At 53.2% G+C, this 19,112-nt stretch overlaps 1 protein-coding gene and 2 non-coding genes across 18 annotated transcripts; all 3 read right to left on the minus strand.

Moving 5' to 3' along the window:
* Window positions 1–41: 41 nt before the first annotated feature.
* Window positions 42–18,919, minus strand: EIF4G1 (eukaryotic translation initiation factor 4 gamma 1). Of its 16 annotated transcripts, none has more exons than XM_070509296.1 (34): window positions 18,769–18,908; window positions 17,903–17,959; window positions 17,584–17,677; window positions 17,203–17,289; window positions 15,922–16,098; window positions 15,591–15,690; window positions 15,178–15,248; window positions 14,382–14,494; window positions 13,485–13,577; window positions 13,214–13,280; window positions 12,096–12,929; window positions 11,741–11,829; window positions 11,459–11,645; window positions 11,233–11,366; window positions 10,961–11,119; window positions 10,607–10,792; window positions 10,209–10,406; window positions 9,845–9,991; window positions 9,386–9,622; window positions 9,099–9,203; window positions 8,814–8,973; window positions 8,509–8,609; window positions 7,784–7,886; window positions 7,420–7,522; window positions 6,960–7,192; window positions 6,698–6,816; window positions 6,405–6,577; window positions 5,979–6,104; window positions 5,750–5,831; window positions 3,875–3,973; window positions 3,625–3,759; window positions 3,406–3,487; window positions 3,126–3,266; window positions 42–671 (listed from the first exon to the last, which is right to left on the minus strand). In XM_070509296.1, exons 8-34 carry the CDS (start codon window positions 14,424–14,426, stop codon window positions 487–489), a joined length of 4,323 nt encoding a protein of 1,440 aa, XP_070365397.1. In that variant the 5' UTR covers window positions 14,427–14,494; window positions 15,178–15,248; window positions 15,591–15,690; window positions 15,922–16,098; window positions 17,203–17,289; window positions 17,584–17,677; window positions 17,903–17,959; window positions 18,769–18,908; the 3' UTR covers window positions 42–486. The 16 variants fall into 16 exon arrangements, with proteins under 16 accessions (XP_070365397.1, XP_070365396.1, XP_070365392.1 ...); XM_070509295.1 differs by having other exon boundaries at window positions 10,607–10,795; XM_070509291.1 differs by lacking the exon at window positions 15,178–15,248 and adding an exon at window positions 16,684–16,704.
* Window positions 8,689–8,764, minus strand: LOC123286210 (small nucleolar RNA SNORD66). Its single transcript, XR_006528479.1, has one exon. It is a non-coding gene; the product is annotated as a small nucleolar RNA SNORD66 (small nucleolar RNA).
* On the minus strand, window positions 11,977–12,055 carry LOC123286154 (small nucleolar RNA SNORD66). Its single transcript, XR_006528428.1, has one exon. It is a non-coding gene; the product is annotated as a small nucleolar RNA SNORD66 (small nucleolar RNA).
* Window positions 18,920–19,112: the final 193 nt, after the last annotated feature.

Here is a 19,112-nt window from a genome sequence, read left to right on the forward strand (position 1 = left end):
TTCTCCAGAGGGAGCAAGCCATGAAGCAGAGAGGCAGTGAGCTTAATTGAATTCATGTTTAATAATTACAGGCACCGTGCCCCCCCTTCCCCCTGCCCAGGCAGCAGCAGGGGTGGTGCAGGGGCTGGGGCATATGCCCCCAGCAGCGAGGACGGCAGTCCCAAGAGTGATTTTCAGAAAATAAAAAAAGACCCCAGGGGCAGGCGGTGGTGCCCCCCCCAAGACACACCAAATTTCAAGACTTTATATATAATATATCTCTGTGCCCCGAGGGGGGGGAGGAGAGGGACACCTGGCAGCATCCTGGAGGGGGGCCCCAGGCAGCCCCAAGCCATCCTGCCTCTTCAGCCACTTTATTAGCTCAGACACGTCGCACTACAGGCACCCACTGCTGCCGCCACTGCTGCCACCCCCCCCTGCAGTCCAGGCGGCTGGCTGGGCCATCCAAGTGTCCATGGGGCTCCAAGTCCCCGGCCCCACCCGCCCTCAGTTGTGGTCTGACTCCTCCTCCTCTGCCTCACGAAGCCACTTGAAGAAGGCTGTGACAGATTTAAGGGCCACGCCCTTGCCCTGCTGCTCAGCGGGGTCCTTGCTACTCTCCCAGCTGTAGAAAGCGTCCTCCTTCACCACGTCCTCATCGTACAGCGCATCAAAGAACATCCGAAGCAGGTCTGCAAGCAGGCAAGACAGCAGTTAGAGGCGTGCTGTCTACAGCCACCCCATCCCACCCAGGGATCCCTCCCAAGCTCCACTTAAAAACAAGGTCCTGACCCATCATCCTGATATTTGTGTGTCTGACCATTCCAGAGTGACCAGGTCTCTGACAGGACACTAATCTTGTGATCTAAGAGACACGTGTAGGAATGAGTCACTTGGCCAAACCTTACAAACTTGCCCAGCCTCACCTCAGCAGCTTCAAACTTCTCCACTCATGATATATTTAATGGGGAAAACTATATGCAAGATTGGTGCTCCTGAATCTGGGGAATCATAACCCCTGGCTACTATCGGCCTGCTGAAGCATTTGTCCCATAGTCCCTGAACACAACCTAGCCCAATCCCCACAGTACACTGCCAGTGTTTCCAAAGCCAACTTTACATTCTTAAAAGCAAAGGGAGGCAGAGTAGCGAATAGAGAAAAGGAGAAAGCATAAGATCTAGAGCCCAGGTTTGGGTGAAATGTTAACTGAGCCATCTGTGAGGAGCTGTAAGGCCAAAATGTTCCTTAGGGTGTGCACACCCTCAAATCCACAACTGCCCATGGACAGCCTCCCACCCGCATCCTACAGCAAAGGCAACAGATCATTTATCCCAAACTTGTGCTCCAAATCCCATGCATACCCACCCTGGGGACCCTATACAATCAGTTATCCACTCCGCCCTGTATTTTCAAGCCCAAGTTTCTCCCACCTAAACACAAACGGCCTCCTTTACAACCACTCTCTTACAGCTGAACAAAAACTTTTGACAAGAGATTAACTGAATTCAAATATTTTATCTACACTTGCTGTTTTCCTTTCTTCTTTTCTCAGTCAAGTATTACTCAGTCCTTTCCAATCTGGATTCTGTCCACTGCTCCAGCAAATACTCTATCTGCCAGCAGGAGCTCCATGTTTTTCAACTCCAGAGGCCCTGGAGGTCTGCTCCTGTAGAAATCTCAAGCAACATCTAGCATTCTTGGCGTCTTCCCTCTCCTAAAATTACTCCAGCCTTTGTTCATAGGGCCCTGTCCTCCTTTAGTCCCTATGTATAGGTCCTCCACCCCCTCAAGGTTCTATCCCAGGACCTCATCACTCTCCCTTGGGCAATCCCACATCCTTGTGACTTGCACATGTGTTAGCCTGTGCCAGCAACTCGCAGATCAGCCTCCAGCCCTGACCTCTTCCTCTCTAGATGAATTCAGATACCCAGCAGTCTACCTGACATCTCTGATCACCCCTACCTATGGACCACAAACTCAATTATGACCAAACTTAACTTGATCCAGAGTTCCCTACTTGCTAGTGAATGGTACCACACCGTTCCCCGACCTGCTAAAACCATCCTGGCAGTCATACAGGACATCTGATCTCTCACTACCCACTCCTCGGCCAGTGTATGTCTTAAATCTACCCACTCCTCTCCTATCTCCAATGCCACTAGCAAGGCTGAGCCACTACCAACAGGCTCCTGATCTGCTGATCCTGCTGCATTCAACACTCACTTCATTCCAAACCACTCTTCCCACTAATGGCCAGGATGATCTAAAACTAAAATCGATTTGTTTTTTATTCCTTGCTTAAAATCCCATAAAGGCCTTTTCCTGGCCTTAGGCTAAAGCTCACAACTCCTTCCATGACTTTCACAGCCCTCCAAGACCTGGTCCATGTCCATCACTCCAGCCCCATCTTGCTTCACATACAACTGGCTGCTGTGCTCTCCCACACTGGCCTTCCTCCAACAGTCCTTTTACCTTGTGTCAAGTTCTCTCTACCACAGAGCCTTCCTTTACACATAGGTCCTTGGTTTCAAGTGCTCCCATTTATCATTTAGCTAATTCCCACTCCTTATCCCTTGACTAGGTGTACTCCCCTAGAAAGCACCCTGCAGGACCCAGCTTCCAACACTCATCACTCTGGTACCAACTCCATGCCCACACGGGAACTGTGCTTGAGTTATTCATTGGTAATATCCCAGTGCCCTGTACAAACCTATTTGCTGAATGCATAACCTCAGGCATGTTAACCTAAGCCTCAGTTTCCCAATATGGCAAAGGGGATAACACTGTCTACTCTAAACAACAGTTACGAGGATTAAATGAGGCAAGGAAAGAGAAGCATCTCAGCCCCATGCCAGGCAGAGGGAGCACATGATACTTAGAAAATGTCATCATTTATCACCTCTGCGCTCCAGACATCTAACAGTGGACTAGGCCCAAAACAAGTAGTCAATTAACCTTCAAGGCTGAGTCTAATTCCTTCCAATTGTAGGCAAAGAAACAAAAGTTGCAGGGGAAGGAATCAACCAATTGGGCATTTTGCTCTCCAATGACCAGCCACCTCTCTCCAGCTGAGACCTTTCCAGTGATTGCACCCTGCTCTCTGGTGGTTCCTCCACCCCCCAACGCCCCGCAGCCTGGCTCTTACTGGCAGGCTGTTCTAAGGTCACTACAAGGGCCTGGAGGGCATAGAGCGCCTGCAGCTCCTTCTGCTCATCACACAGGTATTTCTGTAGCAGTTTCGCTCGCGCTTTCAGCACTGCCACATCCACTCGGAGAGAAGTCTCAACTACAGGGAGGAAGAAACGGGTAAGTGGACTAATGCACCGTCAGCCTGGTTCAGACCAGGAGGCAGAGACCCAAACCCCCCTCCCTCCATTTGTCTGTTGGGCCCACCCTTGCCCTGCCATCTCCCCAGCCCCTCTTACAGATAATTGCGGAATAGCAGACAGTTGTCATGAGGGCTCGAACTAATGTGTTGGATGCTATCTGCTGCTCACTCAAGTTGGCCTGTGCAGGAGAAAAGAGAAGAAAATGGACCTTAGTTCTGAATTGTGCCCTGAAGTCTCCATTCTTGCTGCCCCCACCCCTAGACCAAGAACTACCTCTCCTTTATCCCTCTTTCCCAACATCCAGGAGGAGCATACCTCTATCCAGTCAAACACCCGCTGGTTACTGCTGCCCTCCTTCAGCAGCTTCTCCAGCTGCCTGCTCAGCTCCTCGGAGGAGAACAGCCTCTGACTGGGAGCTTCTGACTCCTCGCCCAGGGTATACTCCACCTTCTGCAAGAGAAAAGGCCCAGAGTGAGGAAGTCAGTACCCCATGTGAATGAGATGAGGAAAGGGGGAGAAGTGGCCAGCCCCAAATGCTAGAATTAACCTAACTCTAGCCGCAAACCTGTTCAGCCACAAATGCACTGACGTCCTGGCCTTCAGGCAGAAATTCCTTCCAGCTGAGTCCAGCCTCTCGCCACAGCGTCCCCACCTTTTTGGGACCCTGGAAAGCATAAAACCAAGTCAGCAACCCTCTCTCTCTCTCTCTCCAAGAATCTAACAGCTTCACAAATGTCATCCCACAAATATTTACTGTGAGCCCACTAGGTGCCCGTTAGAGCTCAGGATGCTACAGAGGTAAGAGGTACCACAGTCCCTCCATGCCTACAGCCTGGTACCAGGCAGAGACATCAGTCAAATAATTACCCAAAGATACAAGAACTCATCCACCAGAGTAAACAATTGGATCCAAACATCTCATCCTAGCCTTCCACACTCATCTACATTTCCTTTTCGAAAATAGCTTAGTTTTTCATTATTTCAAGCAACAAATGCTTATGGGAGAGAACAACTTCTAACAAGTATGTTTTTTTGGTTCCCAGGTCCAGAAAATTTTAGAAGCAGATATACCCCCCCGACCCCAACCCAAATCAGAAACCCTCAAATCAACAGCAGTCTTAGCCTGTTTTGTGTATGGGGCAAGAGATTCTAAAGGCATCACTCTTCAACAATAACACATTCAGAATGATGACCTCAACCCTTAACAAGATTATTGTGCTTCATGGATTTTAAAGATGCCCATTTTAACACTACTAAAATTGAGTTGTCTCACAATTGATGTATTGCATTTAAGAAATATGACCACGTCTTTTCTTAGTAATGCATAAAGAGTATGTCTTGCAAGCTACGGCACCTTAGATTCAATGACATACATAAGTAGTTCAACATGCTTTTTCTTTTTCTTTTAAAAAGACATTATCCTGGTACATATTTCTACCTAAAAGGATTAATATGATGCTGAAAGAACAATTCCTTTCAATTCAAAGTCTCCTTCCTCTAGGTTCCAGAGAGCTGAACTCTTTTGAATGAGAACTTCGCAACTTCTCACTACTACTGAGTACCACACCCAATTTGCCTTTTCCATCTGACTTTACACTTGCGAATCATCAATTAACATTCCAACGTTCACAAAGCAGCTTCCAGGAAAGCTTTCTGCCATGAACATTACCAAAGAGACACTCCTTTGCAATCTCACAGTACTGAAGACACTCCATTTCAACTATTTTATTTCACGCTTTACTTTACACTGTTGTTTTTATTAAGCTGTGTATTTCTTTTTTTCTTTTTTTGAGGAAGATTAGCCCTAAGCTAACATCTACTGCCAATCCTCCTCTTTTTTCTGAGGAAGACTGGCCCTGAGCTAACATCCATGCCCATCTTCCTCTACTTTATATGTGGGACGCCCGCCACAGCATGGCTTGCCAATGCCATGGTGGTGCCATGTCCGCACCCAGGATCCAAACCAGCGAACCCCGGGCCGCCGAAGTGGAACGTGCACACTTAACCACTGTGCCACCGGGCCGGGCCGGCCCCAAATCTGTGTATTTCTTACTTTTTTCTTTCCCAACTGATTTCCTAACTGTGTTTTATTCACTGCTGTATTCCCAGTGCCTAAACATGTGGTAAATGTTTAAAAAGCACTGGATCGATCAATGAATCAATCAATCAATCAATCAAGGGCCTAGGGTCTTAGATTCCCATTCTTCTCCACCCTTGGCCTCTCCCAGCATCTCCTCCAGAACTCTAAACAGGAACTGGTCCGAGGGAGAGTGCCAGCCCCAACATTTCCTCTCCCAAGTACCAACCCAGCACTACCAGCACTGTTAACCCCATCCCACCAAAGGACCATGAGGCTCTTCAGGGTTACTTCAAGCAGCTAAAAAACCACATGGTGGAAGAGAAGTCCCGAACACGTCACCCCCAAAAGGCTCTCACTCACCATGCTTTTGCATAGGAGCCCTAGGATCTCCAGCAATAGGGAAGCAGCTTTGCCCAAGGGTCTCAGAGGTTTTGTAATCTCCCTACAAGAGGAAAATCCAGCGTTGATAGCTTCCAAAGCCTTCTCAGCACTACCCTATCCCTCCCTAAACCCAGGCATCTAACCTGCCACACCCCCCTCCCCTCCCAGGCCTTTCTTCCCGTCTTCAATTCCACCAAAGGGGGCTTACCTGAACAGCTCCCCCATGGGCACCCCACCTTCCTGCAGAACGGGCGTCACCAGTTCTGCTAAGTAGAGCCACACGTGGGGGATGTCAATTTCCATGTCTTCAGCCAATTCTAGGATTTCATACAGCCTGCAAAGACAATTCAAAGTGAGGGCATTCTAGATGAGACAAGCTGCGCCCCCACCCTCCTCCTGGGGCAACAAGGCATGGCTAAAGGAACAACTGCGGAGCATTTCCTAAACACCAGGCAGTTATCTCAAGCTAAGGCCACTTTCTTGTTCTTAGATGGTTCACCCCTATCCCTGCCAAAAGTAATGTTGACCAAGATGGCTGAGGAGCCTACACTCTTATCCAAGGTTACACGGATCCTACAAAGCAGGGAAACTTGTGCGTATATAAAAGCGGGAGGCCCACAGAAGTCAGTCATACCCTTGGTAGTACTGAGCAGTGGAGAGGTGCCCGGCAGAGAGCAGCTGGTGCAACAGCCGCCCCATATGCTCACGAGTAATGGCGCTACGCTCCAGTGTAGACTCGATGCCATGCCGCACAAAGATGAAGAGCAGGGAGGGTGAGGCCAGCTCCTGCACACACTGCACTGCCTCCTGCAGGGGGCGCAGGGTACAGGACAGAGAGAGCAGTCACTGTCTGGCCCCGGCCCTCCACTCCCTGCCCCTCCACTCCCTGCCCCCTCTGCCACCACACAGACCCTTCCCACTGGCTACCTTCATGTCATTGAGATGGAGGTACTCCTCAATTATGGCCTTGGATTTCTTCTCCAGCTCCTCCTCAGAGAGCGCGGCCTTTGGGGGGCTCACTGGGGGCAGCGTGGCTTCTCGCTTCACTGAAGGCAGAAAAACAGATCAGAGACTGTCCAGTTCCAGTTTTCCTAGCAAAGAGGGTCTGGAGCTTTGAAGACTGTCTGGGGACTGGATGGTCCCAAACCAGCCCACACACTTTCCTTCCCTTCCTCTCCCAGCCCCTTACCAGCATCCCGCCCGCGGTCCCGATCCTCCGTGAGGCTAGCTGCCTTGCGTAGTCCCTCAGGCTGGGAGGGCCTCTCTCTACTCCGCTCCTCCACTTCCTTGCTGAAGCTCCGCTTGGTGGCGGGTGTCCGTGCACGATCAAGCCGGTCTCCACGGTCACCTCCCCGTTCACTCCGTTCTAGGCGGTCTCCCCGATCCCCAGCTTTCTCGCCTCGTTCCCGGCTCAAGCTACTCCTGGAAGAAAGAGGCACATCGTCTCTCACCAATACTGCCCCGGCACTCTCTCGCTTAACTATCCAACATGCTGAGCAACTGTTGAGCCTTGTTCTTGGCATAAGGAATATGCCCCAATCTCAGGCAGGGTCTCTGAGCATTACAGGTGGAAGGATTCCTATGACAACAACCAAAACCCAATCATAGTACTCTCAATGTGAAGAACAAAGACACCTAGGAAACCTCACCTCTGTACCACACGTCTGTTATCTGTGCTTTCTGTAGGTACTGCTTGTTGAAGGGCTGAGAAACGATTCAAGGTACTAGTAGCTGGACGAGCAGTTTCTGATGCTGGGGAGGCAGAAAACACAGATTAAAATCACTATGTTCTTACATTCTATCTCCTACTTGCCAGGTTAGGACACTCGGTCTTAGTCCCAAAACTAAAGCAGTTTAATCCCCAGACCCAAGTACACACCTGCTGTATTACCTAACCACTTTGTACTGAAAGCCTCCCGTAGACACGAGGAGACAAGGCTCCAGCACAGACAAGGATCTGCCCTCAAGAGAGCTGATTAACAACCACCCAGCTCTTTACAGTGGCCTCCATACCTGCGTCAGAGGGCTTGGCTCCAGAACCTCCACTGCTGCCCTTGCCCCAGCTCAATCGCCCTCCAGGTGCAAAGAGCTGGTTGTTAGAATCAATGGAACCAGGCTGCGGAAGGAAGGGGAATGGAGAGTCATGGGTCTGATCTGGTCAAAGCCCCCAGCCAGCATCATGACACACAGCCGCAAATGGCCTAGACCAGGGCCCAGGCAATCTTTTCCTGTAAAGGGCCAGACAGTAATATTTTATGCTTTGCAGGTCAAAGATTCTACTTCAACTACTCAAGACTCTGCTGCTGTAGCACGAGAGCAGTCACAGACAACAACTTAAAGGAAATGAATGTGGTTGTGTCCCAATAAAACTCAGGATGTTGAAATTTAAATTTTACATAACTTCACATCACATAATATTCACTTTTTGATTTTTTTTCAATCATTACAAAATGTAAAAGCCACTCTTAGCTGTGGGGTGTACAGAAGAAGAGAATGGGCTGGATTTGGTGTGCGTGTCAGTTTGCTGACTGCTGGTCCAGACCAAGGCGAATACCCCCCTAGATGGCAGTCCTGTCTCTAGCAACCTAACCAGTTAGTCTAAGAGGGAAAATTCAGCTGTCACCTTCCCAACCTCAGACGGTGAGGGCACTAAGATCCAAATCTGTGCTTAATGCCTCTCTGATCTCTCTTTACCCTCCCACCACCACCATCATCCCCTCCAAAACACACACCCCTACCTTCGTGATCTTGGTGAGTCGTGAGGTGTCAATAGGGCGGCTGCCCTTGCTGATGGGGACTGTGTTCCAGCCACCATCATCCACAAGTGGAAGGCCACGGCCTAGGATAAAAAGGAGAGTATACTGGAATAATGAGTAAGTCCTAGCAGCCTGGTCCCTTTGAGCTGCCCCCAGCCTCCCTTCCTCAGATCCTCAGTTCCATCATGGGGTCTCAGTGGCCCAGACACGTGGCACTAACAAGAAGTCATCAGCGGAAAGCACCACCCCTGACAATGCCCCCTTCTCAATCCTAGCCTCAAACTCACTGATGGGTGGGCCTGGGGGGCCACCCCGACGCTTGTCGCTGCCTTTGGCCATTAGCTGCTGCACTTTTATGTGCTCTCGATGCTCTTCCATCTCAGCCTCCTTGTGGATCTGGTCAATGGTCTTGGGACCCTGGTCCCCTCGGCGCGGCACCCAATTGCTCTGTGGGGACCGGAGGCCAGTCACAAGGTAATCACATCAGAGTGGGCCAGACAAACCAACATTGGGAACTGGGGGAGGTAGGGTTAGAGGAAGAAAACTAGCGGTGGGGAGGAGAGGACACATACCTGTCGCAGGTCCAGCACGTCCTGCAGCATAAAGCGGATTCGGGATGAAGTCTTCTTTTCCTTAATGATTTTTTCCATCTGGTTGAAATACTGATCCATTCGAGGCTGGAGAGAAGCAGAGGAATCAGGTCAGGAACTTCTAACACCTCACCTCATAGGCCCTGCCCCTCCTCAGACCCTCAGCTCCATCACTGTGGTTCAGTGACAACAGCCCAAGAGGGAGCTCAATGGACAGCAGGCCCTACACACCATTCGGCCCATCTCCTTCCATATTCCAGGACTCCTACCTTGGCTTTTTCAAAGTCCAGGTCTTTTCCAATGGTGGTGAGCAGACGGCAAAGGCATTCAAGGGACTCTTCATCATGGTTCTTTAGTAGTTTAACCACACAGTCATGCATTATTGCCTCTGTTAACATCTTCAGCTTGAACAACTCCCCAATAAACTTGATATTCCCTAAAGAGCGCCGCCGGGCTATGTCTCGAGCCTCTTCCAGCTCTTCCTTCAGGCGTCCCCGTTCCTCTGCCTGCCAGTCGTGGGACAGGGATCACATCAAAAGATACCCAACCACTCAGCTAAAACCACTCTCTCCTGCTCTGTCTGGATTTCTAAGCCTAGCAGCAAGCACTCACGTCCTAAGGCCAAGAAACCCCCAAAATACCACTATCTCCCCCAACTTGTCCCCACCCCCAATTCTCCAGCTGAGTAGCATCTGGGCGGGCAGTGGAGCTGGTGGGTTTCCTCTCACCGTAGCAGCTTCATCCATCTCTTTTTGCTTCTTTTCAAAAACCTCATCATCATCTTTGTCTTTTTCAAACTCCTTCTGACATCGATTCAACAACAGTTTTCGGAAGTTCACAGTCACTGTTGGCTTTTCTGTAGTGGGCACTTTGAGCTGTATGTCAAAGAGAACATCGCATTCAGAAGAGTTCAGCGCAGGGAAGGCCCTCCAGGAGTCTAACTACGTGACCCAGGAAGAGCTCCTGGCTCTGCCTCCTTCTGGCTGCCATCAACAGCACAGGTGCAGGAGAACCAAGAAGCTGGACTCAAGGAGTCTCGGGAATAGAAGTGGGAAGCTAGACCACAAGGTTTAGAAAACAATGAAAACTAACCGCCATGAGGCAGCGGCACATGTTGGCATAGGCCACAGAGAAGTTGGGCTCTGAAATGGCCTTCTCAAAGATGAGGTCAATGACCCCTTTGAGGCGTTCCTCAGTGTCGATCGCCAGCTGCGTCACCTGCTTCATCAGCTGCTGGAACATCTGGGGTGTCAACTTATTCAGGATGGAGCGCACCCTGCGGAACAGGTCCTATTGGGGAGAGCGGACAGAGGAGACACAGGATGCAGTGAGGTTCTCAGAAGCACAGAGGCTGCTGGGAGGGACAGCAGAGGGTAGTGAGGACTTAGGTAGATGCTAGTGATGAGGATGGACTGAACAAGGACCAGGCTGGCTCAGAGGGCAGACCATGAAGAGAAGGAATGGAGACCAAAAGCAGGACTTGCCAGTACCTGGGTTTTGCTGCCATCAGCATCCTCTTCCCCTCGGTCCTTATCAGCCGCCGTCCGCTTGCTGCTGGGTTTCCAAGCCTTCTCTGCTTTGTTCAGCTTTATATCTTCGGTCATTAACACTGTAGCAATGATTTTGCGTGGCTCCTTTCGGGGGCCCTGCTGAGAGCGCCGGGGTCCTAGACCAGCCTGCTAAGCAAGGGTGAGGACAAGAGAAGATAAAAACCTACTCAGCACAACCTGTGACACCATCACCACACATATCCAGGGCAGACTTCTTCCCAGCACCCAGTGAGATACAGGGAGCCACCACGCCCACTCCCCCGCCCATCTGCCCCTCTACCCAGTCCCACTCACCGGCCCTCGGGGCAGCTCCCCACCTGGCCCACCCCTTGGGGGCCCACGGTTGCTAAGCGCTGGTCGGCCAAGGTTGGCAAAGGATGGAGTGAAGTCTGGGCCACAATTTATGCCCTGAAGTCTACTGGGATCCAGTGGCCGCAGTGGTGTTTTATTGGCCTGCGAAGAGGACAGGGAAGGTATGAGAAACAGGTTAGAGCCACTACTCTTTCATGACCTTGGGCTCCTCCCCAGCCAGCCAGCCCAAACTTACCCCCCTCGAGCCTACCAACCTTATCCAACACCACGTCACTGATATGGGGCAATCCCTCCGGCTTCTGCAGACTGGCAAAGATGAACTGAAAGCCAAGCAGGAACTCACGGTCATACCGCTTTTTCTCCTCAAGGTTTAGAGGCTTCCACTGATCTGCAAGGAAGACAGGATGAACCAATCCCACTGTTGTCTCCTGGGACCCTGACAAAAACAGTCACACCGTCTCAACCCTTCCTTCAGCATACCTGACTTATATTCATACTTCTGTTCCCCAGGCTGGATATTCTCAGCATTGTGAATTTTGTCTTCCTTTGCGTCCCAGGTCTCATCTGCTTCCTCAGGCCGCAGGGGCACACTGCTGCCCTCAGGCTCTGGGCCGGGATTGTTGCCTACAGGAGGCTGAGTTTCCACCTCTGATACTCCCGGGTTCACCTGTAACCGCAAAACATTCCATTTTGGTTGCAGTATGACCATTGTTCCACAGCCAAACTGCGCCCTCTCCCCTCTGTTACCTTCTGCTCCCTTACCTCCTTGAAGGCATCTAGAAGGTCTCCTACAGCCTCTTTCTTATTGAGCTCCTTAATTTTTCGTCTCCTCTTTGGCACAGATACTGCCACTGTTTAGGGGGACCAAAAAAAAAGAAATGGGCATAACTTAAGGAGTACCCCTAACCCCTGAGAAAAATAAACAGCAGCCACTCTATGATAGTTCCTCCTTCCGTCACAGTAAATCCAGAGTTCTAAGGTCTCTAGACTTAAAATTCCTTAATCCAGCTCTTAGGCTCCATCACAGGGCTTCTATGACCCAGACACAATGGCACAAATAGGAGGCCACCCATGAAGAACCACACCCTCCAGCCCCCCCCACCCCCCGACACCTTACCTTGGGTGGCCACTGCTGCCTCCAAATTCTGGTGGGCTGGAACAGGGGTGCTCTCTGGGGGGAGCAGTTCCTCTCCTCTTTTCTCACCCTCAGCTTCTCCTGCTTCTCCTGCTTCTCCCTCTTCTCCCTCTTCCTCCTCTTCCTCCATTTCCTCCTCCTGAGCAGGGGAAGTAGCTGGAGGAGCAACAGCTGGAGTAGCAGAGAGGACGGTCGGGGGAGTCACTGATGCTGTAACTTCCTTGGCCTGTTCCTTTGGCTCACTGACTGGGCTTAAGTCCACAGCTGGTGGCGAGGGGGCTCCGTTGAGCAGTTCCTCAGGTTGGGCAGTTGGAGCAATGGGCATGGGGGGTTCAGAGGGACAAGTCGGGGGAGGGAGAGGGGCAAGCTCTGGGCTCGACTCCACTTCTGGTTCCAGATCCTCAGATGGGACTGTGCCATTAGGCTCAGGAAGAATTTCCACCTTGTGAGATGCCAGGGTGGTAGACACCTGGAGAGGACTGGAAGAGAACTCAGATTCTGGAATTGGTTTGCTAAGTGTCACTTCTACTTCCAGTATGGGTTCAGCAAGGGGAGTGGGTTCTGGAGAGAGGCAATATGGCTCCCCAGTTTCACGTGGCATGGGGGCTGATTCTTCTACAGACATCTGTATCATCCCGGTTGTCATAGTGTCCCCAGGAATAGAGAGGACCGTGAGATTAGGCTCAGATCCCGGTTCCAGGACTGGGGGTGGTGATGGGGTCGGAGAAGGTGATGAAGGCTGGGATTCTGAAGGGCTGTGCTCTGGGCCAGGTAGCCCCGGCCGGCCCCCAATGATTGCTCCCTGCGACCGGTCATCTGCAGCACAGGAAGGAAGAATGAGTAATTAAAGGCAAGTCCTTCACCGCTGTTGTTCCTCCGCCTCCCAGCCAAGGCATTCTCAATCCAACACCCTCCCCCAGTCTTCTCCCATCTAACCCTTTTCCTTTCTCACCCAAGATCCAACCAACCCTCAAAATCCCACTAACTGAAACCTAAGTCATTCCTCTCTGGCACCCATATCAAGTCACTCCACCTGCTCAGCACTTTAAATTGTCACACTCCTTTTTCCCATAAAAGCTCTGCCCCACCTGCTTACTTACCTGGCCGGACAACGACAGCAACCTGGGGTGTCTCCCCATTAGCTTGAGGCTCCAGACCGCCTCCCGTCTGCAGGACACAAAGGGTTACCAAGTTTGCCCTGAAGAGTCCCACAACCCTTCTTTACTAGAGCCATTTCTACTTTAGCTCTGCCTAGAAATCCAGGAAAGCAGGGAAATAAATCCCTTAGTTGAAGGAAAAAAATCAAAGGACTTGGGAGTCCAGGACAGAACAGCCATCCAGCCCGGGCATCACTCAAAGAGCAGACAGTACCTGGGGAGGGGTGGGTGTGGATGCGGTGCGTGCCCCAGACATGATCTCCTCTGTGATATCTTTCCCTCCTTGGTTTGGATCTCGAATTCGGATCTGGGGAAAGAAAAGTACAGGATGAGTGGGAAGCAGGAGGAGCCCACCTCTCTACCTTGCCCCACTCCTATGACTCCAGGCCAACCCCTCATCCCACCACTGGAGAGCAGGTGGGTGGGTGCCAGAAACCTCATGAATTCTACTGTCAACCCATCTGGCTGCTCTTGTAGTCCCTGCCCTGGCCCCCACCCCTAAGAGACTCCTGACCTCACAGAGCAGCCCTGTACATCACAATGCCCCTCCCTTCCTCATCCCTGTCCCACCAGCAGTCCCCAAGTCAGCGGCTGCACACCCTGGGGCCCAGGACCCCCATCAAGCACCCATTCGGCTCACTTGTGGCTAGTCTGCCTGATCTCTGGGGGCAGGGCCCAGATCCAGTGGGTGGAGCCAGGGTGACTCAGCGGCTTCCCCAGCCCTGGCACCCTATTCTGGGCACCACGCCCAGGGCTTGAGGATTGAGCAGAGGCGGAGGCCTCAAGAGCTTCCAGGACTGGGGGGTGGGGCCACAGAAAACACCATTTCGGAGGCGAGCCACTAGAAACCCAAAACCAAACATACATCTTATGGACCCCAGAACCCAGGTCTCTCAGGAATTTCTGCACCTGCCACTTCAGTCTTCCCATGAGCCTCTTCTACAGTGAAATCTTGGTACCTTACAGAGAACCTGAGCACTTCACAGATCCCCATTCTCTGCCCACTCTCAGCTGAAGATCTCTATCCTCAACTTCCTGCTCCCTGACCCACAATGCGCCTGACCTTGATTCTCCCTTTCCAGATGTCCTAGAGCCCCTTGCTGCTACTCACCGTCTTCCGCTCCCTCTTGGGAGCAATCTGGGGTGCCTGGTTCATCAAAACTGGAGCGGGGGCCACGCCAGTGGGAAACTGCTGCACACCCTGGGCTGGGTAATAGGCGCCAGCTGGGGGGGGGGGGGGGCACAAAGAAAGGAAGAATGGTGGCAGCGTCAGGGCCCAACCATATACAAATGCCTGCTTGAACACCTCCCACTCCTAGAATCTCTCATCACCCATAGCCAGCCCCTTGCTCTGCCCCACCCTGCTCCCCAAGGGAATTAGGTGCCTATCAAAGCTGGGGAACCAGTCTGAACTGCGTTTACAAGAATTCCTGACACTGACACACGCGCACCTTGTAGGCAAGCACTCCTTCCACACCATACAGCAGCTCCCAGGACTGTGTCTGCCCCTCTACCCCATAAGGTACCGTGTGTGCACCCCACCCCCAGCAACACGTACACATATACTCTGAGGGAGCAACAACTACTTAACCTGAAACAGAATCAGGTCTTTGGCTGGGAATGAGAAAACCAGATTTGCCAACCCTGTTCCACTCAACCTGAGTCCAGTTCCAGTCTCCAGCCCTCTGCTAAGGGGCAAGGAAACGAAAAGCAACATTACGAACCAGGCCCAGGATGAGGAAAAGTTAATTCCTTAAAGCAATGGTCTCCAAAATGGGATGCATTCTTTAATCTCATCCCTAATCTCTACTTATTTATTTTTGACAAGTAATATAAGTGTATTATTTATTTAAATTATGCATACATATATAAACAAACAAAAACATACATGTATTAGAGGTACATACTCAAAATTTTTCCTGATAGATGATCAAAAAATTTTGGAAACCACTGCCATAAAGAACAGACTAATTCTTTCCTAGAATATAAATGAAAAACAGCTACAAAAACCTCCCAAATCCATGTTACATGGGCTCCCCCCAACCATGGAACGAGTGTCACAGGGCATGTTTATAATAGGCCCTCAAACTGGTGCCTGATCCTATGTTCCTTGATGTGGGGAGGACTCCAACTCTCAGTAATATGATAGACTCTTTTCCCCTCCCCATGCCAGCTAGATATTTAGGCCAATCCCTAGGGTTACCTACTAACCCTATCATTTTTAGGCCAAGAGATAAGCGTGGGAAGGGTCTTAGGAATTAGCAGGTCAGTTTAGATGCTCCCTGGGACTTGTTCTCACCTGACTCCCTCCCATGCTTACCGTAAGTCCCAAACTCAGTAGGGCTTGCACCCGGATAGAAGCCTGGGGCTCCTGGCTGCACAGGATACTGCTGTGTCGGGACAACATACGTGGAACGCCCCTGGTGGAGAAGGAAGGGAGAGGAGGGGAGACAAGGAGTTGAGGGAGCTATGAGGACCATATCAGACTACAAAGAGAATGTAGGGCAAGACAGGACAAGCCAACTCTAGGCGATGACCAGAAGGAAGTCCCACCTCTGGAGAAGAGATGGGACTGGAGGGTCAGGGTTGGGGAGGCGAGGGTTGGGGGTACAAGGTTCTGTGGCTTCCAGCCCCCAAGCCTCCAGCCTCACCTGTCCAGGGATGTAGTAGGCCCCCTGGGAGGCTGGGTAGGAGATCTGGGAAGGGATCATCATTACTTGGGATCCAGCAGGGTAGACATGGGCAGCTGGGCCAGGGCGGGCGGGGGCTGCACTCTGCACTCGGGAGGCTGCACTGCTCGGGGGCTGGGCCCGGCTAGGGTAGAAGTGCTGTCAGGAGGGAGGAAGGCAGTTGGCACTGGGAAGGGGAGGAAGTGGACAGCAAAACGGCCATTCCACAATGTCTCTAGACTGGAGAGAAGTACTGGGGGCTGTGGAGCATGGGGACCAATACTTCCAACACCCACTTGACCAAGAAATGATTAAGTGGCCTCTTGTACTCACACACGCTCTCCAAACTCAAGTATACACTTTGCACTCTGTGCATATATTTTACTCCCTCACCACCACGCGTACTCATGTCACCTCCACCAGGCTACCCCTATGCAGAGGCTTCCTAATACCCAGATGCATCATGCCTAAGTAATGCCCTTTTGGGCAACACACTCCCCAGCATGCACTGCTCCACCCTAAAGTACTGAGGAACTAACCCCTAACATGCAAGTCTCCCAGTTTCCAGATACGCGCTGTGCAAGATTTAGCCCCTAACATGCACCGGTCAGCCTCAGACTGAGGACCTGGACGGCAAACAAGTCCCCACCCTGAAGAGCCCCAGTCCCTGTGTCTAGCCCCTGACTAGGGTGGAGGGTAAGGGTGAGACCAGGAGAGGGTCCAGGATTAGCAAAGGGGTATTACCTGCAGAGACCTGAATCCTCCCTGAGAGCACATGGGGACAGGAAAGAAGAGAATTATCCCCAAGGTGATGAGGGGAAAAAAATGAAGGAAACAGGACGAGAATCCCCCCACTTACAGAAGAATTTAAGGTATAGAGAAAAGCAAGAACCAGCTGGAATGTTTATCTCACCACAGTCCCAAGAGAAAGAATGGAAGGGGAAAGGAGCAATTGCAACCTCTCAGTGAAAGGACGAAATAGGAAAGCAGGAGTTGGCAGCAGGGCCCAAAGCACTGCCCCCAATTCTCAAGGTACCAAGACCCCTAGTAATGCCACCCCCACGAACTACATACTCCCCAAGGGGCCAGCCACCCTAAGTAATCCACAGCGCCAAGTACAGAGCCGTATGAACGAACACAGAGCAACTGTCAGGAAATTGGGGCAGGTACAGGGCCTCCAGAGTTTCCATCCTAGACCCAAACTGGCCTAAGCTTTCCATGGCCCCACCCAGGCCCCCTAGTCCCCTCCCCACGGCCCCTCACCTGGCGGGGCTGAGAAGGCGTGTTCATTTGTGTCGCTTGTGGCGTACTGAACACCACCGGTGCTGTCTGCCCCGGGGGAAACGCTGGCTGAAGGGGGGAGACCAGAGTTCAGCAAGAGGGGAAACCCGGGTGGGGCAGAACCCAAGCTGGTGAAGTAAAGGGCGCAGCTCTGCGACAAGAGCCTCAGCAGTCCACATACCCCCTCCCCATGACAGCCCCTGGGAACAGCCCAAGGGCCCTGTCTCACTTTGGCAGCAGGAAGCTGCACTTTGCCCTGACACAGATGGGGGTGGGAAATCCAGAGGCTAGAACCTGTTCCTGACCCAGCTGCCTGGTCTCCCCCACCCCCACCCCAGTCTCTGCTAACTCCTCCCTAATTACCTGTGGGAGTCCAGGGGATGGGGCGGGTGGGGGGCCTGTGGGCTGTGGAGCTTTGTTCATTTCATTTGGTGCCACATCAGGGTCCCCCCAGCACCTGTTGGGAAAGAGTGGAGCTCGGAAAGGGGAAGGGACCCAAGCTTAAGGCAAATGGAGTGGGGGAGGGGTTGAAGCAAGGGCTGAGTCCCACACCGAGCCCCGCGGAGGCGCCAAGAGGGTGAAGGTGCAGAAAAGATCCAGCTTATGTCCCCATCAACATGTTGTCAAACCCGCATCACCTCCTACCACCCCCATGACCTGCTGAAACAGCCCCCTCACTCACCCCCTCGGTTAAGAGTAAGTCCACGGTGCGGCCTACAGGTTCTGGGCATCCGAGGGCCTGGGGTTGGGAGGTGAGGGGTATCAACCTGGCTCCGCGGGGCCCAAGACCAACCAGACCGGAAATTCCAGGTCTCGCTGGCACCAGGCTCCCGGATCACAAACGGAGCTAGCAGCTTCGGCCGTGGTGTCCCCACCCCCCACCCGGGGACACCGGGTTCGGGGCCTGGCCCAGGGGCACACAAGGCACGCCTGCCGCGGGGGCACTCGCGCGGGGCCAGAGGCGAGGCCTGCCGCCACCCGGGAGCGGAGGCCAGGAAGGGCGGGAGTCGGGCCGTAAAAGGCCAAGCCGGCGGCGGCCGAAGAGGAGCCGGTTTCAAGCAAGTGAGGGTCGGCCCGGAGGGCGGGCGGGGCCGGGGGCTCCTCCCTGCCCGCCGCCGCTGCCTCCCTCCCCTGCGCCCTCCCTGCGCAGCGCCGGCCAGTGCCAAAGAACAACGTGTCACTTCCCGGCGGCCGGGCCGCAAAGGGGGGAGGGGGCGGCGGGCCGGGAGCCGCGGTGCTGCGCCCGCGGGGCCTCCTCGGGTCGGGCCGAGGTGGCTCTTCGCGACCTGCGAACCCGGCGCCCTCCCAGCCCGCGGGGACCGCATATTCCGGTCCGGCGCTCCCCCGCCCCCACCCAGCAGCCAGGCCGGGCCAGGCCGAGCACACGTGGGCCAGGGATCGGGCCCTGGAGGGCCGGGGCCCGGGCGTGGGCCGCCGGGCCAGGGCGCCGGGGCGGCGGCGCAGGGTGGCCGGTCCCGGCCCGGATGGCGGCGGATGCGGGGGGAGGGGGTGGGGGGGCCGGGTCGGGCCCGGACATGGCGGCTTTACCTTCAGTCTCCTTCAGTCCGCGCGGCCGAGCCCCACGCAGCCGCACAGACGTAGTCCACAACCATTTCCGGCTCCCCGCACAGATCCCGCTCGGCGGCCACCGCTTCTCCGCAGGCGCAGCCGGCGCCCCCACGTGACCGGCGCAGAGGGCGGAGCCGCGCCCGGCGCCGCGGAGCACATGGGATTTGCCCCGCCTCGTCATGTGACAGCCACTGCCTGCCCCCGTGTCCCCTCCCGAACTTTGGAACTCCCAGACTGACCCCCCTCCGCGTCTGTGTTCCGCGGTTCTTTAGTTCATTCATACTTAGAGCAAGCATTCATTGAGTGCATACTAAGTGCTAGGT

This window comes from Equus asinus, chromosome 5 (assembly GCF_041296235.1).
Source record: "Equus asinus isolate D_3611 breed Donkey chromosome 5, EquAss-T2T_v2, whole genome shotgun sequence".
NCBI lineage: Eukaryota > Metazoa > Chordata > Mammalia > Perissodactyla > Equidae > Equus > Equus asinus.

What these genes read in the sequence shown, in the direction of transcription:
- EIF4G1 (XM_070509289.1), bottom strand. Translation starts at nt 17,643, where the DNA reads ATGAACAAAGCTCCACAGCCCACAGGCCCCCCACCCGCCCCATCCCCT. An exon ending in TTCTAGATGCCTTCAAGGAG is followed by an intron (nt 11,646 to 11,740) that starts GTAAGGGAGCAG and finishes TTGCGGTTACAG; the next exon opens with GTGAACCCGGGAGTATCAGA. An exon ending in AACAGACGTGTGGTACAGAG is followed by an intron (nt 7,193 to 7,419) that starts GTGAGGTTTCCT and finishes TCTTTCTTCCAG; the next exon opens with GAGTAGCTTGAGCCGGGAAC.